This window comes from Halyomorpha halys, unplaced genomic scaffold (genome assembly GCF_000696795.3).
Source record: "Halyomorpha halys isolate HHAL.00 unplaced genomic scaffold, Hhal_1.1 Scaffold627.1, whole genome shotgun sequence".
Classification (NCBI taxonomy): domain Eukaryota; kingdom Metazoa; phylum Arthropoda; class Insecta; order Hemiptera; family Pentatomidae; genus Halyomorpha; species Halyomorpha halys.
In genome coordinates, this window is record NW_027111080.1 from 308,195 (window position 1) to 333,519 (window position 25,325).

Sequence of the window (25,325 nt, forward strand, 5' to 3'; positions counted from 1 at the left end):
AAGATTATAAATTAACTAGAAATAATGTTAATAATAGACTTAATTACTTTATAACAGGAATCCAGACTTCTAAATGATCGCTATAAGTGGTAATTAACATTCATAGTCTGCTGTCTTAATTATGTTATAAAAACAAAATTGTATACATATATACTCTTTTTTCCAGTAGGTTAACGATAGTAAGAGTATACTTAATTATACCAAGTAAAGGTTAATTTACACTGTGGCAGTTTTCTGGGGAGTGAGTCTGAGTACAGTCCAAACCGTGACAATATAACATGAACCTAATGACTGTCAATAAGAAAAAATACCATTACATTTACCTCCCAATCACCATTACTGTAGTCAAGGTTAAAAGCTTTTAACAGAATAAATTTCTAGCTGGGAAATAATCAATAGACAACATTCCAATTGATAAGGTGAATGAGGAACGACAGTTCATTCTTAAGGCGTTTATTAAAGGCAGCTTTGATGACAGTAGCTTCACTGCCATTATATCTATTATTAATACGCCATAATACTGTCACGACAGTAAATTCTGTCCTGATGCAACTATCATACAATTTACTCCATGGAATTCGCTTTCAGCTGTTTGTTTTCGCCCTTAATTATTACAAACATCACATCGAAACTAGTGTGAACTGTTTTTTTTTTTCTTACCAACTCGCTATATAGTCAAAGTTCTCTTTGGGTGGAATTCGAAAAATTGGGTATTTTCGCCTTTTTACTAGAATAGAAATTAGTACTGATTAGTTTAACTACTTGAAATCGACGTAGAAAATACTCTCCAGGTGTTTCAAGGTTAATTGTTCTGACAGAAAATATGAATTAAAGGTCTCAAAAAAAGAAAATAGTTCCTTATAAAGGTTTGCTGGTTAGCGCTTAATTTAGGAGGTATGCTCGTCAAAGGATTTTCGTAGTTATGAATTAATTATGTTATAATTAGGGATAGGATTTCACATATTTCATGTTTTCACATATTTTTACCTGACCATGATATCTGCAATTCCTTACTAACTAAAGATGATTCAAGACATTTCTGGCCAAAAGAAGCCATTTTTATTTCACATATTTTTAAATATTTGGCCTTTTTTTTTATATATTTTATTGCAAATCACATATTTTCTGAAATATTTGTTGTTTATAACATATTTTTAGGTATTTTGTCCTTAATCACAAATTTCCCTAAATTATTTGTTCAATTGTAAATACATTTTTCGCAGCAACTACGAAAATTCAAGAGAACCCAAAAAACTTATGATAAGTTAAAGATGAAATATATCATTTATCATAAATAGTGCGTAAAAAATCTATATCTTCATCTTTGAACACCAATTAAAATCAGTGGCAATAATAAATTTTCACAAAGAATTACATCAAGAATTTCTCAGAATCAATGAGTATTTTTTGTACATAATTTCTTAAAAATATTATTCATATAATATATAATAAATACATATTTATGAAATTTTGTTTAAATTATTAAATTGCTAATTAATTAGTAATTTATATTGTTGAATAATACATATTTATAAATACATATTTTTTTAAATATTTGACAATTTATTAGCACACATTTATGTACATATTTCGGATTTTTTAACACATAAAAATCCTATACCCAGTTATAATAAATAAACTCATGTTTTCCAACTACTTCAATAATGAAATTTAAACACTAACATTCATATTAAATATTGTTCAAAGTTATTTTAACCTTTGATTGATTACCTTGAGCAACAAGACAGGCTTCGGCATCTTTCTTCTATTGCATCTTTGATCGAACGGCCCTGTTAATGTATTGTAATGTATTATTGTCCTGCTCTCCAGATCTGACATTATTGAATTTTTTTGTTAAATGAAAGTAAATATACAGTCTATGCAAACTGGTTGTATAGCCTCAATTCTTCATTATGGTCAAATGAATTCATTACAATGTAAATCATTAGACGTAATAAAAATAAAATATAAAATAAAAATAAAATAATAAATAATAAAATAAAATAAAAAATATTAAAAAAGTAAAAACCAACCATAGGCTAAAATCCCACGATTCAGGAAATACTAATAGTAATTATTAATACTAATTAGATAGTACCTAAGAAATTAAAAATAATGCAAATTATTTTTAATATTAGTGTAGAAATAAATAATAGCTGAATACCAATACAAATTTACTTTGATTGTTCTCAAATTTATGTATTGCTATAAGAAAGTTAGTTTTAGCAGCCTTGAGTTGCCGTTATCGTTGCAGCCGGTACCACTTCAAACGCGTTCCTTCCATTTGTAAACAAAAACGTATTTTTCTCTTTACGATCGCTGTATAAATGTCATAATTTCACAAAATACCTCATTGGTTTCAGTGAACGGTTCTGCAAGGCCACATTTTTAAAAGTTTATCGTTAACTCATATTTTTGCATCATATTTTCCTTATTATTGGATAGGTGTTTTTTTAACCTATTCTTAGTAACTTCTATTTAAAAAAAAAACCAAATGGACTTTACAGATCAGAAATCGGACCATCCGTTCAGGAGTAAATAGGAATGTAAATTCTGGTGCATCCGATGAAGCGGTACATTTAGCCTTAATATCTCCTAAACGAAGCGTTAACAGACATACTTTCTTAGACATTTTTTTTTAGTTTTGAGATTCTCAATTTATATTTTCAGTGGATTCTTAACCCTGAAACAACCCAGTGCATTAAAAGAAATCTTAGTTTGGAGACGTTCGATTGTTTTGTGGTAGATTACATGGTTGTGGTATAAAAAGCAGAATAGTTGTGGTTATGAAATTATTTCAGTATATTATGCATATGTCATATCTACATAAGTTTTCTCCCCCACCTATAACCCAGCTCTAACGCACACTATAAACGGCAGGAAGCGAACTGGCTGTTTAGTCGATCCGATAGTTGTAAAGCCACTCGGATTGTTGGCTCCCAGAGCTCTCTTGACACTCCCCTTCAATCATATTATCCGCAGCAGCTGTTTACGAAATTTACGAGGCAGTATCTGTAAGGCAGCTGACGCTGGGGTAGGTTTACGACCGGACCTCCAACCGAAGGCGAGCCCAAGATCATTAAGGGGAGGACCTTATGCTCTCTTGGCGAACCCATTCTCTAACTCACATTAGTTCTGGGTCGATAGTGCACAATAGAACGTAACACTCATTGCAACAGTACCTAACTAGTTCTTGTATTAGTATGGAAGAATTAGATTATTCTAAAGCCTATAGGCTCTCAATTTTATTGTATTTATATATTTTTCATAATATTAACTATTGCTATGAAATCTAGTATAATTATAATGATACTAATAATTTATTAAATAAATCAAATAGTATCTTTGTATAGTCTCAACACTTTTTATTACATCAATAGTCCAACGTTTCGGCCATCTCGGCCATCCTCAAGGACTATCTAAATATTTATCAGCTCATTATATATTCATTTTTAACAATTATAACAAGAACATTATCACTAATATAACATACCTTCAAATATAAATTTTCACCTCACATCAAATTTTAAAAATCGTTTTGCAGGCTATTCTGCCATGGTCATTAATTTTAAGTCAAAACACCCTATGAAAAAGTCAATTATAAGAGAGTCATATTTATTATTAATAAGCTTACTTAAGCTTATGTTTAGTTACCTATTTATTTAAAAATTCATTAATTTTTAAAACTTACTTAGATACCAGGTATATGGAGGACTCACTAATGAAACAGAAGGATAATTAAAACGTCTAATGAATTTTATTGTAAGATTTATTTACTGTTTCCGGAGGTTTCTTCCCTCTTTCTGAAGAGAATATTTTTGTTTTTTTACTATTATGAGCGCAAAGAAATAATAAACATTACATCACTAAACTTACCTTGCGTTCCTTTATACCACTTCTTGAATTCGGGAATTCAACTAATCAATATATGTAGGACTCCTACTCCATCACATAGAACTGCTGTAACAAATACATTATTGTCCGTTCCTTCTTCTTTTGGAAATCCTTACCTATTTCAAGCCTTTATATTTAGACCTGGAAATAATGAAATGGGGAAATTCGCATGAGAAAGGAAAATGAGCAACTTGTATTAAGAAGAGTATAACTGGGCTCTAACAGGTATAAAGGAAAGGAGTATAGAGATTCTAACGGAAAGTCATCTGTACAATTACAAGGGCGATCTGGGATCAGAGCTTTAGCACATGGATGAGAAAAAGTAACAGTGAACAGCTTGAATGCAATGAAGGCAAGGAGGTTAAGATGGGTGGGAGGACATGTGGCTCGAAGCAATCCATCAGGACACCTCTATACGACAATGAATGCCAGTATAGTTGGCAAGAGACCACATAGGAGGCCAAAAACCGGATGGATGGACAGAATCGAAGAAGATGTGAAAAATTGGAGCAAAGCAAACTAGAAAGCAAGCCCAAGATAGGCAAGCTTGGAGAAGGCTGTTTCGGGTGGCCAAAGATCTCAAAGGTCTGAGCTAGGAAGTTATTAACTGTAGTAATGAATTAACAAATATTTTCCTAGAGGCCTTGTATAACAATAATTGGAGGTCTTAAAATTAGAATTATTTTCTGGCCATCCATCCATTACATCATACCACCCAAAAAAAAGAAGAAATTGAAAGCAACTCTTTTATAAACTGAAAATCGAATTGAACATCTATTGTAATCCACAAATATGGTAATAATTCGAAATTATGTTTGGATTGAATACAAATAATGGTATTTTTTTCGATTAAACAAGCATTCAAATAGATTGACCAAGAAGAATGATAAAATCGAATAAATTATAAAACGACACAAGTGAGCATGGTCCAGTTGCAGAATCAATATGACAAATGACAGGACAGATGTCATTCGCAGAAGTAACAGATGGCAGACGAATTTTGTTATAATGGATTTCGGTTTGAACAGGATATAATATTACAGTTTGTTTTCGTTAAAGATGTAATATGTATTGTGTATTTTTTTTTTTTTTATGGCTGTCCTCTATTGAGGACTTAAAAAGGATTATGACAATGCCCAGCGGGTCTAAATCCATTCTTCGGAGCCAATGCGGAATACATATTAAACTGACTCAGGTAGGAATCGAATCCGCAAGCTTCTGAACCAACGCTTAAGGACTCATTCGTACCAATTCAAATTCCACAGTTTTGGAATCAAAAATAATACAATAAGCTTCTCTTACAATGTACAACATTAAACTAGTTACATATAATCAATCTGAAATGGTCCCAATTACTAATCTTCACTGAGGTCAAGATTTGAAATGTACAACGTACAGTGTAAACAAATGATATACAAATTGACATGAGAGGATTACCTATATTGCTGCTAAATAATTATTTTGCATTAATTTAAACTGAAAGTGTTTAAATATTTATTATAAAGAAGATTTAAGCTGACCTGATTTAAATGCATAATACAAAGGTTTTGGACGTTACATAAGGGATTGGCCTAGAATGATTTAAATTAATAATGCTTGTAAATTTAAAGTGTTCTTTGGGCCTTTATTATTATTTTCTTGACTCCAATCCATTAAATCTGAATGAAACGAAACATTATGAATAAACTGTAAATTAAATGTATATAAAAAAAAAAAAAAAATAGGTTTCCAGAAAAACGTATTGATTTAAAAATTGGGTTCATTAAAACTATCGAATTATTTACTCAGATATAAATCTGACTTATGTATTATGTAGCATAGTGTTATTGTTTATTATTTATATTCGTAAAATTTGTGTCATTGCAGTTCTGTTGTAAAAAGCTATTTGATTTCTGAATGGATAATTAATAATTTAACAAATATATATTTTTTTAATTACAAGGGCAATGATAACCACCAGTAGTTTTTTGCCCTCAAATCTAAACAACAACTTATTGATTTGTTTGGAAAAATAAATTATATAATTTAATTAAATTAAATAATAACTGTGATTGACAAGAAAAAAAATAACTTACAGGGACCTTTTTTTTTATATTAAAACCAAGATCCATTCAAACCAGTTACTCTGTCATTGGAGTTAATAGATAAAAAATTAAAATCAAATTCAATGAGAGTCATTTAAAAGGATAAAAAACAGCAGTTATCCTTCGAAGTCAGAAACCTGTTTTATAGAAACCAGGGGCGGTTCTAATTTAGATAATTAAACTCTTAAGTAACTTTCGTCTGAACCGTAAGATCTATTCATTTTTAATATGTTGACTAACGTTTTTATTTAGTTATGTTATTTATATGATAAAACTAATTAATATTTTCGTATTGAATTAAAGTCAAACCGCTTCGGTTTCAGTATATATAACAATATTAATATTAAAATTATTTACTTATTCTATGATAAATCTCTTTAAAATAATAAAACGGGAATTGAAAATTGGCTTTATTACCTCTAAATAAAATACAATAAATTACAAAAATATCTCTAATAATAATAAATCGAAGAGAAAAAAACAATAACAATTGACAAAAAAGAAGCAAAAAGCGAATAATGTTTATATGAATTACTATCATCGCCATTCAATATTTTTTTATTTTATTAAATGTTAAGAATAAAAATCAAAAAGTAAAAACATAAAATAAAATCATCTATATCACAAATCCTAAGGTGTTTTCTGAGAAAATATAACAAAAAAGCAAAAACAACAAACAATAAAATGGAAATAAAATAAAAGAGAACAAGAGAGAATTAACAAGAAAGAGCAATTAATTTTTATGTACATAGCTATTGGTTTTTAATGACAAATAGATACATCAAGTATAAAATAAATAAATAAATAAAACGACAACAAGTAATAATACCTCTTACAAATCATAACGTGTCTTATAGTAATTACAAAACACTCTCCCCCCCCCCCCCCAAAAAAATTAAGTAATAATTAACCGGAGGAAAAGATCATAGTATCATATTTCCTATTAGTTACACATGAAAAAAAGTTATTACAGTCTAAGAGAACATTGCAGGAAGGTGGGCCGAATATACACTGTATAATATTAACCCCTACAGTTTGGTATGAAATATTTTTTTTCTTATATGTGAAGTTTGAATGCTTCCTTTCACAATAGCTGATACTAGCGGGCAAGGCTGATTGTGTAAGGGTCTAATTGTATTTAGTTAATATTGCAGTATATTTGGAGTGTATAGCTATACCCAGAAATCAGAAGGGCAAGCTCCAAGCAACATTAATTACCAAATGAAACTAACATGAATTTCTTGTAACTTGCACCTAAAAGTACTAAAAGTCATATTTTTGAAAGATTAATATTTTTTTTGTCAGGCTTATTAAGCAAACAGCTTATTTGCTTGTATTACATCTCCATTAAGAATTCTTTTTCGAGAAGGAACCTCGCGTAGATCCACGTTTTTATATACCTAAGTATGCTTTACCTATGGGTCTGATCAGTATTTTATAGAATTATGCTATTGCTGATTTCGATAATGAGCTACTTATCAGGTACCTATGGGCTGATTCTCATTATTTTTAAATAACCAGTGTCATAAGGAACATAAAATTATCAAGTCCTTCCAGTGAGTAAGGATGAGCCAAATTCGTAAGAATCTCTAGCTTGACCAGGTATTTGGTTTCAGGGCGAAGTCTAGTTCTTAATGGCTTCAAGGAATTAATTTTTCATGAGAAATCTTAAAATTTCGTAGCAATATAAGAGTCCAATGGTAGTCTTGGCCGAAAAGAAAAAAAAAAAAGAAAAAAACTTCGTATTCGTATTTAAATAATTTTTCTAAAAAAAAAATTGTTGGTTCATTTTTTACTTTTGTTGATTCATTCACATTTTATTATATCGTGAATCTTTGACTTTGTTAAGCTTTTGTATTATTATTTAAATTAATAATAATGGAATAAACTATTGTTTATATATCTGTTGAAATATTCACTACTTTTTCTATAGGAGTCGACCCCACCTCCATCCTGAGGTATCTCTGCTTGGTGCTAAAAAGTTGTTAGATAAGAGAAAGGTCACTGACATCGCCAAGACTCGTGCCTAAGATAACATTCTCAGACAATGTAGCTTATTTCTTCCCCCATCTTGAGCCAAAACATGGCATCCGATATGAGTTGTGATAAGTCAAAACTTGAATGAATTACGTTGAAATTTTTAAAGAAATTCCATCTACATTGAGCTTTTTAATTGGGCACTTACACATACCACGACAAATAACTACAAACTACAATAATGGACTCATTCAAGATATGGTAAACAACATTCATAGTTAATGCAGAACTAGGATCTTAAGTATCAAGATGGAAGCATAGTTCTTACAATGATCTCTTGAAATGTATTACATGGGTATTATTTATTGTACTATAGACTGATGAACAAGATTGATCAACTGTTTCATAACATCCATCTAGTCATCTTCAGCATTTAAGGGTGACTAAAAGTTCTCATACCTTTCACTGATATTTTACTTTTGCCTAAAATCCGAGGACAATTAAACCTTCTTGGAAAATTTGTACTCCAATTCTTAACCCTAGGTAACCTGGAGCATTTTGCTCATGATGGGAAATAAACGAATATATTTTCCTAGTATTTTATTTAATTTGTTTATAGTTTTATCTATCTTCTATAAACCCTTTGCTCACCCGGACACCTCCAGCGTTTCTTATTTTCAGTCATGAGGCGAGGCAAGAAGATCTTAGATCTTTTACGAAATTTGGATTTTTCGAAATCGCAAAGATTTTGGTCATCATCACATCCAATTATATAAAAAACATAGCACAAATGGTGTACGATGAGCTAAATACTCACGGTATACTTCTTAGGGGACAAAAAAGTTCTTAAACCTGCCGAGTTGAGAATCAAAAAACATTCCTGCATAATTTACCTCCTATCCCTTCGTTTTATATTATTATGTTAAATACAAGATCTAAACAAAGCTAATTGTATAGAACTAATAGGACTCCTGCCTTTGAAAAATCATTTATCGTTCAAGCTTTCCCATATTTGAATTCCTTTCGTATATCAATACGTAAAGCCTCATCCTAAACATCAATGATATATCCATCTCCTTAATTATCAATCTTCTGTATATTTAAATATCCGTAAGTAAATAATAAACATTAACGTAACCTTGGATAAATATGTAATTTTTTTTTTATTTTCATATCATTAGGTCATATCTTTTGTATAATGTGAGATGTACAAATAGGTCTTTTGAGATCTTGTATTTAACAAATTGATAAATAAACTAAGGGTGAGGAGTTATGTAGGAACCTTTTTTTTTTAAGGATTGGAATATGAATGCTCCCACAAAATGTTATCGTCGGATTTTCGGAAAAAGCCAACTTTGCTTAGAATAACGGTGAGAGGTATCAAAACACTAGGAAATACAGCAGGTGAATCTTATGAAGAAGTTCATTAATCTTTTAGTCTAAATAACCACCAGATATTTTTCCATACTCTATGCATCGATAGCCAAAGTAGGGAAGAATGGTGGAGGATACTAAAAGATGATGGGAGCTTCTGGGAAATGAATCACAGAATCTTAGGAGCTGTTTAAGGATTGAAAGGTTTTTTGGGGTTATTTGGAATAAATTGCTATTCCATATTAGAAATTTATCGAAGGTAACTTTTACTTTTTTTTTGGTGTTTTGAAACCCAATAGCTATTCACCAGGTATTATAATAGTAAATTGCAGTAAAATGCCGTAGGGAAAATGCAGGACAAATCAATTAATTTGTTTTTTTTAATTTAATATTATTTATTTATTTAAAAATCCATTATATTTTTATGTATAAATGTTATGATTATGTGTCATGCTATAATCGAAATATAAATAATGCATATGTATGGGAAGGTTGAAATAGGTTATTGTTTTTAAATTATGAAGATGGTCAGGGGTGTGGTCAAAGGAGAACAAACGTAGTAAAAACTATTAAAAAAATGGAATTTGGTCCGGGTGCGGTCAAATAAATCCCAAATAGTAAATTGGTGTACTATTTTTATTTGAGTCACGTTTCGCCCCACGTTGCAGGGCTTCGTCAGGGCTAAAAAAGATACAAACACTTGACATATTAAAGAAAGTACAAATATTTCTTAAGAGAAGAAATATTAAAGAAAGTACAAATATTTCTTAAGAGAAGAAATATTAAAGAAAGTACACATATTTCTTCTCTTAATCTGTTACTATTACCGTTTTCATTTATTGGTTATAACCTTTAATTTTTCTTATTAAATTTTACGTTTCATTGTATACCCTACTATTTTCCTCCTTTTTTTCTGTACTTATGTCAAGTGTTTGTATCTTTTTTAGCCCTGACGAAGCCCTGCAACGTTGGGCGAAACGTTGGCTCAAATAAAAAGAGTGCACCATTTTACTATTTGAGTTTTATTTGACTGCATCCGGACCAAATTCCATTTATTGATACACACGGCCAATCAGCACTCTTCCAGTAGAAACTATTTATTTTGCCAACGTTTCGCTCCACTTTGTAGAGCTTCATAGGAGCTTAAAAGATACAAACATTTTATCTTTAGATACAAAAACAATTATTTTTGTTTTTAATTCATTAGTATATGTAAGCTTCCTTCCCTATACCCGCGTTATAGCGAGGATCCACTATGCTATGAATCTCAAAAAAAGTTTTAGCTTGGTATTAATGTCAACTTTTCGCACAACCCCTTGTGATATTGAAGCACTATTGTCAAAGCCCCTACTAAGTTCGCAAATGACCCTCAGTGACACGACCATCCTACCCCCACTCGAACATCTGACAATGTGAGGACCGTTGGTAACCCTTCCATTTCCCAGCATCATTTGGGTCGTGTTTACAATGAGCCTAAACAAAACAAAAGTCGTATTTCAGTTTAATGTAGAAGGGTAGGGGAGAGAAACTTTGTACATTGCTGGTAGCTCTAATCTCTTCCTATGATAATGAGGGACCCCCCCTCTCTCACTCTCTCTCTCTCGAGACTATAATCACAATATATTTATCTGTTCCACTTTCCGTTGTGAACTGTCAACAATAATGTTAACCGTATCATAAGGTCTTTTGTGCTCAGCTAATAGCACTTTGGTAGCCTTGCTGAGGCAAAAATTTATTAATTTATAACAATAATAATATTCTTTATAGCACAACAGAAAATAAAAATAGGATTTTGATAATTTATATATATTTTTATTTATTCTGAGACAAGTCCCTTCAGAATAATATGACATTTATTGAAAAAGGGCTTTAGTAACTTAGAGGTCGCCAAACCTTTAGACCTCACGGACCAGTAAATTCATAATTTAAATTCCCCAGACTTCTAATAAGATTTTTGAAGTGTTAAATATATTTATAAAAAATATGTGATTTAAGAACATATAAAATGTACGTAGTTAATTAAATGAAATAATTAATTGAAACTGAATCGGTAATCATATTCTGAGAAATTCCAGGTCCAGTCGGGTTTAAAACAACGTGATTCTTTACCACCTATCTTATTTAATCTAACACTAGAATACGTCATTAAAAGTGTGATGAATACCGAAAAGGGTTTAACTTTGGGTGGTAAAATACCAATGCTTGGGTATGCAGATGATTTGGTATTTTTAGGTGATGACAAACAAACTATAGAACTAAATACAACCACGCTAAAAACCCCAGTAAGGAACTAGGACTTGAAATAAATACGGATAAAACAAAATACATGGTTAGCAGTAGAAAGAAACGCGAGCAACTTTGGTGATATAGATATAGGAGGAAATACGTTTGTATATAGGAAATACCCGGTAAATATAATTCAAGTTATAGCATTGCGGCGTATAAGATAGGCGTGTAAGGTTGTAGGGCTTAGTAACGAGCGAAGCCCTAAACTAAACCAACGGGTAAACGCCCGAGGGGTAGACCCAAACGTAGATGGGAGGATTGCGTTAAAACTGATTTAGAGGAATTGGGTTTGGAGGGGCATCACTGGAAGGATGTATGCAGAGAGCGTTTGGTGGTATCGGCATCGAACCTTAGGGGTCGTTAGGCCTTTATTATTATTATTATTATTAATTGAAACCAAATTATAAAAGCGCTATTAACTAACCATAATAAAATAAACAAAAACTGTACAAAACCATAAACAAATGATTGAAGTATATCAAAATTTTAGCATTATACATTCCTAGTGTGATGGATGATTCTGCTTACTTGAAATAAGATTTTGCATATTTGGATCCAATGTAAACAAAGTGAAGTGAAAGTTTACAATGAAAAAAGTAACTGGGAAAATTAATAAGAACAGTGGATAAATGAACATAAGCGAATAACATAAGATATAAGAAAAATAAAATATAAGTACATAGGTAAAATGTAAAATGAATTTTCACATATTAATAATAAGTAATAAAGTATAAAAATGGAAACAAAAAAATTGCGATATGCACATGGTTAAAATTTAAGATCATACCTGTCTTTAAAAAAAAACACCAATATACAAAAGAAAATACACAAAAATTTCCTTAGTATCCCAACTAATATATTGTCTATTCAACACAATACGTCGAGAAGCTTTAAAGTTGGGCTAACGAGACATAAAGCTTACGTCTCGTAAACCCATCTTTAAATACTGTATATGCGATATAAAGAAGAGTGAAACATTAGAAGAGTAAGAAACGAGATGAGATGAATTTTGAATGTTACTTTAAATAAACGGTTGCTAATGACGAATGAGGTAAAATCGGATATAGGTAATAAATAGAATAATTAGGAAAGAGTTTAAAAATGATTGGTTAAATAGTTAATGTCGATAAAGAATTCATCTTTAAGGTGAAGATGAAGAAAGATAAGACGAAAATTACATATATTATTCATATTCATCAGTTATATTCATCAGATGAGAAAATTTAGAACTATAGTAAGAATTCATATTTTATTTTTGTTAAAATATAAACATCTAATTCTGATCATAAAGGATTAGTTCTTACTTCATTATATCTAATATATTATTTTTGAAAACTAAGTTAACGTGTCCTTATATAAGTTTAAATGTCCAATATTTGACTAAAAATACACTTATAATGAAAACATATACTTTTTAAATTACTGAATTTCAGGCTTTTTATTATTTTAAGCATTTAAATTCTTAAAAACTATGTCACATAAGAATATATTTATCATAAATACGATTGAAATTAATTTGAGACATATAAAAAACGATAAATAGTTCTTGCAAGCGTAACTGGTTAAATACACCATGTGGGACAGTCAGAAACGCCAGAAAAAAAGAGTATATATTGTATCAATATTTTTCTCTCACTGAAAGTAAGCTGGGTAAATCGAAATGCAATGAACTAAATCGTCAGCTTCATTGAAAGTATAGTTTACAGGAATAACTGGAATCAAATTAAAATTTACTTCAATCCTGGTAAATGCTGGATTTTTTTTTTCATTTGCTAGGCAACCTTTAATTAATTTTTTGGAGGAGTTGGTCGGGAGGTGCGGTCAGCAAAGAACAACATAAATAAACAAAACAATATTTATTTATTTTATGCCGACGTTTCGACCTGAGTTTCAGGTCTTCCTCAGGGCTATTGAATAAAAGCGATAACATCAACATTTAGAGAAACATCTTTGTTTCTTCTTTCGTTGTTATCTGTGTTGTTCTATAGCCCTGATGAAGACCTGAAACTCAGGTCGAAACGTCGGCATAAAATAAATAAATATTGTTTTGTTTATTTATGTTGTTCTTTGCAGACCGCACCCCCCGACAAACTTCTCCAATCATTAATCTACGGTCAACCATCTACGGCTCATTTTTAATTAATTTTAAAATAAAATTTAGAGAAACTACAAATTGTAGCCGTTGTACAGATAAGTTCCAAAAGATTACAACAAATTATGGTGGTTTTCTTTAAGAAATTGGAGAGTTTTAGATTGCAAAAAATACTATTACAATCGCAGCTAGATACTTTCTTAGTTCTATCACCCAGTTAAACGGCATTAGCTAAAACTACTCCATTCTAGGATGAATAGACATGAATAATGCCAAATCGTTACACATGTTTCAGCGTTGACCTTGAACATGTACTAGAAAAAGTAGTTTAGGGGTCTTTCCAAACTATAAATGTATTGAATAAATGAAATGTTATCGTTGTTAAGTCTCAACAATCTTTATTAGATCAATAGTCTAACGTTTCGGCCAATTCGGGAATCCTCAAGGACAATTTAAACATCTAACAGCTTATTATGTATTCATTTGTAACAATTAAAAAAATATATATTATTATTAATAATATACTATACTTTAAATATAAATTCACACCTCATATCAAAATTTTTAAAAAATGTTTTACAGGCTATTTAGCCCAGGTCATCAAATTCAAGTCAAAATCCCTCTATGAAAAAGTCAATTAATAGAAAATCGAATTTATTATTAATAAGCTTGCCCAAGCTTATGTCTAGTTACCTATTTTTTTAAAACTTCATTAATTTTTAAACTTTAATTTTAGATTAAAACTTCACTATCCACTATTTGATAAACAAACTATTAATAACCTTCCACACACTCAGGTCAGGCTTATTATTTTAATTTAAATTGTATTCTGTATTTTTATTTATTCCAATTATTAAATTCATATTAAATTAAATTGTAAATAGTAACAAAAATGTTTACCATATTTTTAATAAATTTATTTAATTAAAAATCTCTGCATAATGTTGGTTCAAATTCCTTGTAACTGTTTTTAAATTTACTGTTTAATTGATGTTCCCTGATAAATAAACTTTTGAACATATTGTTTTCTTTGTGTAAAATTATGGTGTTATCGAAATCAAAAATGTGTTGGGTTTTGGTTGCATGCTGCACTAGTGCTGTTTTATTAGGATGCTTCTCCTTATCTCTTGTATCATTTCTGTGTTGATATATTCTATCCCTCAACTATTGCTTTGTTTCCCCTATTTAAACACGGAATTCTATTTATCAATCCCGATTGATTTTTTATTTCAATTTTGTCCTTCAAATTGCTATAATTCTTAATTTTATTGTTAGGTCTATAACATAATGAATATTCATCAACATAATAATCTATAAATGATCTCTGGATATCTTCTGACAAACCTTTTATGTAGTTGAATCCAAAATATTTCTTATTAATTGCTTTATTATTTCAAACGCAATAGGAGAGCTATATTCAATTAAAAACAAAATGGGGTTCCATGACATTTTCCTGGTATAATAACGAATGCACAAGAACTTGTGTAACGACTTGGAGGCACGACTATAATCTCTTTTAATCGCACTTAACCACTCTACAGAAGCTTCAGGAGAACTTTACGAAGAGAGAGTTAACGATGAAGAAAGTGGTAGTCCAAAGTGAGCCGAGAAGGCTGGTCGGGAAGAGAAGAATCGAAACCGGTTTTCGACGAGTACTTTCCGGTAACTTTAGGGTCGGCCCGGCCTAACGAAGGGTGAAGGGGCACTTCTTTTCGGCCCTTCGATAATATTTCATTGTTGCCCGAATTGACCGAAATCCAATATTACGGTTCATTGAAAGGCGACAATAAAAATAATTGAGTCATAAGAGGGAATTGCTTTAGTACGGCACGTTCGTGGAGGGAAACTTTATGAGTACCACGTGTGCGAATGGGTAGATGGCAGAACTTCATAAAAATGGGTACTGTAGGAACCCGTTCATCCGGAATAATGGTACTAGGACTATTTCGAATAAATCGAAATTTCGTATAGAAGACATTTTAGGATCGGAACATAAAAAGATCTTGGAAATAAGACATTTATTAAAAACGACTGCATTGTTTTTTACATTCACTTATCTATATCTATTAAAGGAATGAATTTCGATCGTGCGAAAATTTGAATTCGAATTTTTAACGGCAACATTTACTAGACAAACGGTCTAAATTGCCAATCCATTACAAAAGACTGATCTACATGACTATCTGAGTCATATGATGAGGCCTATCTGGTCATGCGGAGTTGAGCTTTGGGACTCCACTAAACCATCAAATTCCTCCCGGATCCAATCCTTACAGTCCAAAATCCTTAATGCTCCTTACTTTGTCACAAATCAAGTCATCCATCAGGACCTCACAATGTTCCATGTCTTACTGATTTTCCCAGAACCAGATACCGTTCCTTCCATAAAGAAATTTCTCAACCACCCAAATTCACTTGTTTCTAACCTGGTTTCTCCTTCATTACCTAATAATCCTCCTAGGCGTCTGAAAAGAAGATGGCCTCGAGATCTTCTCCCCTAGAAATGTTATTGGAGTTCTATCAGTCCATCTAAAAAGAAGAAGATATTTCAACGGAAACACACGAGTCCAAATGAGTGTTGTAGTTTTTTTTTTTTTTTTTTTTTTTTTTTTTTTTTTTTTTTTTTTTTTTTTTTTTTTTTTTTTTTTTTTTTAGTTTAAAAGAACAATCTTCCATAACACGAAATACAACGTATAAAAATCCACACAGCAGTTTAAGATTCCTACTCATTATGTAAAACCTTCCAATTCTTATTTACCACTCCGCGGAATCACTGTCAAGCATTACTCGGGGCAGAAGACCTACTTCTTTTGAAAATCTTATTTATGCTAAGCCATTGCATCACCTCTCCTTTCCGTAAGATGAAGCATTCCAGTGTCTCTTCCATCTTTCCAGGGTATGATCTCTCTCTTTTGCTAATGCAGCACAGTGAACATCGAGCTCTTTTCGTTTTCTTCAGAACAGCTGCGTTCATCTGCCGAAAGATCAATCGAAGGTATATCTGCGATGACGCACGCTCTGGAGCGATACCCAGCAGCACTTCTTCGATAGCCTTACGGAGGTATGACTGCACTTGAGAGGTTCCGAAAAGATAGGTGGTGTTTGGAATTGGCTGTATTGGTCCATATAATGGTATAATGCTAGTAAATTCATTAGTACGGATGAAGACTAGTAAGTAGGCCTATAAGGACTTGGCACTATGTTGTCCATCAAAAAAGTTTAGCTCGATATTCATTACACACCTTTATATATTTACCGGATTCAGATCACGCAGTCTACAATTTCTCCAAATTCACATCCACTTCAATATTGTGAATGCACTAACAATTTAACAATCAGTTCGAGGTTAATTGCGGAAGCGGTATTCAGTAGAAGCCGTGAGGTGTTAAGAGTTTCCCCGTTGACTGCTGATGGAATCGGATCGGAACCAACAAGGGTAACTTGCTCATTCCGAGTCTGTTCCAACAAGGACAGAGACCGAATTTTGACCCGGATAATGAGGCCTTAAATAGCACGGCCCTAAGCTGGTCGCTGAAATGTAAATGATTTCAGAAATGCAGGGACGTATTTAACCAAGAGGGGGAAATATGGTGAGGGGGTCATTCAAATTATCTTCTGGGAAGCTTTGGGTTATAAACAAAACGCTAATTAAAATATTACATTTATTTAATATTTGAAAAGTAACAAATTATAAAAGGAAATTTGTACGAAGATTATCCGGAATGCTTGTCAAAAGTATAAAATATGTAAAAAAGCAAAAATAGTTATTGATGATGAACGGTTCGTCCGACTTTGCAGGGGTTCGTCGGACTAAATAAAAACAAGATACAAAAATAACAAACATGTAAGATATGCAATACGATTAGAATATAAATAGAAAGGCAGTTAAGAAAATATAAATATACATTCATAGAAAATTGAAGGAGTTAGTGGATGAAGATATTATGTTCCAAATAGTAAATTTTAAGAAAACAAAATTCAATTTTTTTTTTTTTTTCGGAGCGAACATAGTCCCTTCTATATCTCAGTTATTAATTGGGTTTTGAGGTTAGAGTACCTCACACTAGGTAGGCAGGCACCTACTCCAATCATCCTCAAGACTCAAAAAATAAAAATAAAACATTGACTCTTTTCCACTTACTCCTTCAATTAATAATATGTACAGTGATAGAATTGTAAATATAGTACTAGAATAATACTAAATCAATTCCTATTGGCAATACTAAAAATATAGTAAACATTAAAAGAGAGATTGGTGTAGTAGTTGTGGCATAAGCAACATACAACATAACCTATGACATTACTTCAACAATCGCGTGGCCAATGATAAATTCCTTTGAAATGACTCAAAGCAACCCACTTTAATTATTGACAATATAATGGAGCCCAAACCTCTGCTGAGTACAAAAGAACATAATTCACTATGGATTTTGAATTATTCTAGTAAACTATACATTCATGCTTTTGAAGAGATTCTGAGTAATTTTAGTACAAATATATAACAATAATTTATTGATTCAATTTTAATTATTTTAAACATTAGAAAATCCTTGATGCTCAAACTTCACTATATGTTAGAACTCTCTCCCTCTTATTTCTATGTCATCCAATTACGTTTACAGGCTACCGTATTTTTATTTCATTTCGAGAACTTATTTATTTGTAAGGAATTTTCTATCAAAAATAAAGATACCTCTAGATAATAATTTTAATTGGTATATAAATTGTTTTAAATGCCAATTTTACAGGGAAATATTCAAATTTTGAAATAAACTAAATAAATTTTCGGTATAGAATTTTAATATTTTTTTTAAATTCATTAATTTTCAGAAATGGTAATACAACTTTTAATACAAAAGTTATTACATTAGAAAATCCTGGATGCTTAAACTTCACTATATATTAGAACTCACTCCCTTTTATTTCTATGTCATCCAATTGCGTTTACAGGCTACCGTATTTTTAGTTTATTTCGAGAACTTATTTATTTGTGCAAGTAATTTTTAATCTTAACTACTATTAACGAGAACAAAAAATATTATTCGTAGCACTCAGAAGTAAGGAATTTTCTATCAAAAATAAAGATACCTCTAGATAATAATTTTAATTGGTATATAAATTGTTTTAAATGCCTATTTTACAGGGAAATATTCAAATTTTGAAATAAACTAAATAAGTTTTCGGTATAAAATTTTAAATTCATTAATTTTCAGAAATGGGTATGTCAACTTTTAATACAAAAGTTATCAAATATCAAATTCAATTGATTAATTATTAATAATTAAATTAATTAACATCGATATTTTCACCAACCAGTTAAACTTTTGATGGTACTGATTAATATTCTAATAAATATACATTTTTGAGCCTGAACTAAAGATAACAGGGAAAAATATTTAATTATATAAATAAGAACCAACATAGTTCAACCACGCTTAATCAAAAGGTTTTCTTTGTTTCTAATACACTTTTAGTTGTTTTTTTTGTACATTTTTTCTCGATAAATAGGTACTAAATGCATTGTATAAACTTTCAACAATTTTAATATTAATACATGAACGTGATTTGATTTGTATATAACATCCACTTTTATTTTTGAAAATTTATAAATTTTATATTTACATCAATTGAGATTAATAAAAATTATATGAAAATTTGAAAATATACGTTTTCAGAAAAACGAGAAGTAATATGATGATTAAGAAAATAAATTGGAATTTTTTGTAGAAGTGCCTTTTTTTGGTTTGGTTTAGACTAAGAATTAAGTTAATTATTATCTTATGCAAAGTTAACTCCTAACTATGTGTTAAAGTTCATTTTCATATTGAACAATATGTGTTTTGTGGTGGTTTAGGGTGATACCTTAAGTGAAATGTGAAGATTTATCTTGTAAAAGAAAGCCAACAGTAAACTCTATCGAATAAAAAGTTTTGTGCTTATTGCTTAAATGATTTCATAGATATCAAGATTTTTTTTATTTACTCATCATATCCGACTTATATGAGCGATATTCTGGCCTCTTTGTGCTACCTGAACGGGTTTCTATTTTAGTCAAATTGATTTAAATATTGCAAAATATTGTTTACACGTTGGCAATCTGCCTACTTCAGTAAAATTTTAAATTTATAAGTCATTTACAACATTAGAATCGAATAGAAAACAAACTCTTAACGATTATAAAATGCTAATAACATAACCACCTGGTGCTTATAGCATAACCTGGTGCTCTTACGGAGCTTGCATTAAGATTCTATATATCATGTCTGTTTGTATTCAAGATGTCTTCAGCTTGATGGACACTTATGCAACCCTTTGCCCAGTAGGGTATCAGTCATCGCTCAGGTAATGTGTTTCTATCCAAGATCTCTTGTGAGATTGAAATAGTTTATCTTTTCGAGCTGGATCAATGACATGAGAAATTTAGATGACACAGGAATCATTTTGAAGTTAGATGATAAAAAGCACTTCTATTTTAGGCTATAATCGAGTGTATAGATAATTCTACACTTTTATACGAGTGATTTTTGTCCCTCTCTCCACTTAGCTGAACATTTTTGGCATACATACAAGCATGTTATCATACAGGAAATCGACTTATACTAGGCAGAATGGGAAGGGAAAGAATCATTCCGCGAATCCATCACGAAATAAATTTGCAGTAATAAACCTATAAAGGGTGGATAAGAATCTATGTGGCTTGTGACATGGCTATGGTGACGATAAAGTGAATTCTGTCTATAAAATAAATCCAGAATCAGTTAACCAATCATTATGACGAAATCTTATTTAGTAAAACAACAATACATGGAGTTCTTATGAAAACACGTTCTTATTTTTGCAAGCAAAAGATAGAAATCCACGGGCGTCATTTAACCAAACTAATAAACCGCGAAAATTGTTTTCCAATCAAAGTATCTTTTTTTAATGTCTGTTTCACCGTTAATTATTCTATTTAATTTTTACTAGAATATAAATTTATATATTTTTGAAAAAATAAGAGAAAATAAGATAATCTGTACAGGATCAAAAATGTAGTTTTTTAAAAATTTGTTTTGAAATAGAGAGGGTAAGCTGTCAGGAAAAGTGAAGCCAAAAAGAGGGGCTTTTCTAGTGTATTCCAGGGGCGTGGCAGAAGAGTGGGAACAGATCACTGGCTTCCTTCTATTTCAGTTTGGATTACAATGGTGGTCATTTCTAACAATCTGACCATGAACTTGAGCTCTGAGGGTGTGTTCAACTCCCCTCTTATTTGCTTAGACCGCCCTTAGGAGGAGAGTAGGGTATGCCACCCTCCTGTATGCTAAAAAGTGTGTTAGAATATGCTTCCATCTTTATATTATTTATGTAGCAGCAACAGTAGCTAAAGTTGTCATCAGTGGAAAAAGTGGACCTCTCGAAAACTGCGAGTGCTTCGTCTATATTGTTAGTTTCACTTTATTCTTGCATGCAAATGCAAAAATAATGGATTAAAAAGCTTTCTGTTTATTAGGAATCGACAGAGATATTGTATAAGGTTCTTACTGTTCGTATCTCCTAAGCAAGTAAGCGTCAGCCGGACTGATAGTTATGTGTCTTCATAACTCTAGTCACATCAGTCTGGCTTTTGAATAATGTTATTCTTGGTGACCTTGTAAAGGTCTCTCCATACTTCAATGTATTTATTTGTTCAGACCTTCTATTCAACTCTCTGCTGAAATCCTCACACTGTGGGTAGATGAGTTGATAAAAGAGTAGCGGACCAGTCAAGAAAGTTATGGTTGATCAATATTTTTCTAAATACCATCATAGTAGCTGTTAGATAGCCCTTGGCGCTTTCAAGACATCTTTTCCCATTTTCTCTGTTAATCTTCGAAGATTAGCAGAACTACTTGAGTAGTTTCAAACAGAACATTTCACAACATACATTGGTTGCTCGTCGAGAAAACAGCACTACAAAGTTACATAATAAAAGTAACTACATTAAAGCAGTGCATTGTATGCAGAAGCGCAGGTTGCAGCGGAACTATGTTGCAACTTGCAAAGGGTCAACGACACCGAAATGGGTTACATCTGCGAGCCACCGTGTGCGACATCTGCCGTCGCGGGCTTATCTTCTGTCCTCTTCGAGAAGCTTTTGGTCTAAAATTGGATATATTTTTGGCGAATTTAAAATGGGTTAAAACATAAGAAATGTCAGTTCCTAGATGAAACTGAACTAGTAAAAAAAAATAACGTTTATATTTTTAATAACGTTATTAAATCCAATGGACTCATATCAGTGCAGAAGCTTCTTATCCCTTGTTTGAATTTTTAAAAAATAAATATATACTCAATAAATAAAAAAAAATCGCTGTGAAAATTATACTCATCTGGAGAAAGCTCAGGTGAAAATGGTGGTGGTGAAGGAAATTAAATTTACTGATAATTTGATGTAACATTGCCCATTATTTGATGTTCCCCAATTAACTTTTTCAAATCATAAAATCGGAAAATAGTATTATTTTTTATTTACGAGAAAATTATTGAAATATTTTCTTTAAAAAAAAGAAAAAGAGAAATATTCCAAATAGAAAAGTAATGGTTTTTGTAGAGTTTATTGCTTCAAAATCAGATAGATTAACATATTGATCCAACAGGAAAAAAATATCAACTTGATTTTGTCTACGCTTAGAATTACTATTGAATGGACTAAAAAATAAATTTAAAAAAATTAGAAACAATAATAATAATATAGTATAACTATATTTATATTACTATTTACATAACTTTAATTCATTTTTCAACAATTCTTATTTTTAAAACAAGCGATAAAAACCTTGTTCAGCCAGGAAAAAAATTAACAAAATAGTATCGTTAATGTCTGTCTCTTACTGTACAGTAGAAGTGATATTAAGAAAGAATACGTGTTTGATGGACTACTTAATTTTTATTTGTCTGCCCGCTTATTTATGTTATATATTAATCGCGTTGCCTACTCGAATTACTGCAGAATAAATAAAATTAAAATAAATTAGAAAAAAATACTAATAATTATTTATACAAACCTTGTTGAACCTAGAGAAAAATGTCTAATTCATACCTTATAATAAAGGAGATATAAGGAAGGAATAAGTGTAAGGCGGAATTAATTCCCATAAAGAAGTGATTTGAATTTTTTTTTACTTTATTTTTTTTTTTGACTTTTTGGCATCCTAAAAATCTAGAAACATCAAAGCTTGAAAACAATTTTTTTTTGTCACCATCTTGACTTTTTTTCTTATAAAAAAATCTTTTGTAGTATCAATGGATAGAAATTCTTAGGCTGAAAAAGATTATATTATTGTTCTAAATTAAAAAAAAAAAAAAAGTTGACTGAAAATTCTAAACTTTTCTCTCATTTTCACTGTGCTCAATGCCTCAGAAACTATCTACCACGTGTTTAAAAATTAATATAAATTATTATAAAATTTGAAATTTCATTAAACTCTTTAGGTTCAATAGTTTCAAATAAATACTTTTTCATGAGCTAATTTTTTTCCAAATAACCAGAAACTAAAATATTGTAAATTTATTTTTACAAATATCATTGAAACTAGCGGACACAGATAATTATTAGAAACTTAGTTTATTGTAAATATACCTAATTTAAATTTCAGTGCTGATAGATCAATTTGTGATTATAGTATCTGAAATATCTGCCTAAAATAAATTCACAATATATTGATTTCCTGTGAATTTTTTTTTAAGAGTACTATAGTAGTTATAGTTTCATTAGTACTACAGTAGTTTAATATTTTCTCTGTAGTAGTTTTATTGAAAGGCTTCGACAAAGCAAAAGCAGTTTGATTGAACGCAGTTGAAAATAAAATCAACCTCAACGCGATAGAGGTTCGGTCAACAAGATACCATTGTTATCAGCTGTTCGACATGATGACCTTTACAAACATTACAATCAAAAACGATGCCTCATTTCTTAAATCTCAATACTTATTTTAGTTAAATCAAAAAAATAAAATTATAATTTATAAAAAATTATAACCATATAAGTATATCAGATATTTCAAATATATAAAATAATTTAAATTTTTGATGTAATAATTACTCTTTAAAATTATTTCTATTTATTTTTTGTTTATACTTATAATTATTTCGAATAGGGCGGATCTTTGTGTTTGAAAGTGTCCTTGGAAACTGTAAAGATTAAAAATTAATAGTTATACATACGAAAGAACAATTGAGAAATTTTATATCAAAAGTCGAGCCACATTCGGTTAAAGATTTTATTATTAAAATTTCACTAATTCATTTTTTTTAATTTAAAATTTTTTTGAAAAGTGATTAGTAACACCTATTTGAAGAAGGAAATTTAAATTTTAGTAGTAAAAAAAAAATGCTCAATCCAGAAGAAATGATGAAAAAATTAAACAATAAATTGTCCTATTTTAAATTATTTTGCTTTATTCATGACTGTACTTGATTCTGGCCATCCATAGTACCACAACTAAAACAGAATAAACTAAAAAAACAATAAAAGATTAGAAAATATAATAATTATTTTTATTACGTAAGCTGCAAATTTATCAAGCGTGATTCAAACATTCTAAGCTATTTTTCTTCTATTTTATTGTTTAGAACTAATATGTTTTAAAATAACATAGCGAATAAAAATAAAACCTGAAACTAACAACAAAATTTTTTTCACTGAAACAGAAATCGCTATTTTACTTATCTTGAAATGTTGCTGCTAAATAGGATTAATACTAATATCGTACTATCATATCATTAACACATTTATCACACCATTATATTATTATCATATATTAGACATAAGTGAAAACCCATTAAATTTGATACTTTAATGGGTTTTCATTTATGTGAAGATTTGTTTCACCACTTTTCCATATTTCTATACAAACGATTTCTTTGCGTGACTGGAACGTCCTGCTGCTAACAAATTATGAACGGCACCACTATATCATCTAATATATTTGACTAAGGAGAAGCAGATATGGTCATAGCTCAATATTAAAAAAAAAAGTGAGTAACACCACTTTTCCATTCTCTGCTTCATATATATGAATTTGTCATTGAAAACTTTTTTTCTTAAGTCGACCTCACAATGTTTAAAAAAACTTTGTATCCTTGCTTTATTTCTAGTGGTAGTAGCTATAAAGGATACCTTAATTAGAAGGTATTATTGCTAAAAATTGTAAATTACCTGCAGTTTTTGGAATTGATTGACGTTTATGGTTACTGGTCTGTTCCTATGGGCAACAGCATTAAAACCAAAAATCTTACTCACAGTTCTGTTTAACCAAAAATTAGTTGTGAATCGAATTCTTAGCTCCTGAAATCAACACGACCGAAAAAATAAAATAGAATAATCTGTAGTTTTATATATATTTAATATATTAATAAATATAATTAGTATATATTTACTAAAAAATTATATAAAATATACTAACGAAGTGTTCCTCAGGATGATGGCAGAACTAGTAATGGATCAACATTTTGCATTGGAGATACAGACGGAGATGATGGAGTTGTTAAGATTAGCCTCCTTCGATACAGCAATGAGAGGTCGTACCAGATCTGACGTGAGCAATAATTATTATTTATATTATTATTATTTATATAATATTTTATGGGTTACACAAAAA

At 30.3% G+C, this 25,325-nt stretch overlaps 1 protein-coding gene across 1 annotated transcript in view; it reads left to right on the forward strand.

The window, feature by feature from the left end:
• Positions 1 to 25,325, forward strand: part of Sesn (Sestrin) — a 265,432-nt gene that overhangs the window by 22,729 nt on the left and 217,378 nt on the right. Inside the window, exon 2 of the mRNA XM_014427229.2 lies at positions 25,145 to 25,262. Coding sequence (XP_014282715.1) covers positions 25,145 to 25,262 — 118 coding nt within the window. The remainder of the gene's footprint in view (positions 1 to 25,144; positions 25,263 to 25,325) is intronic.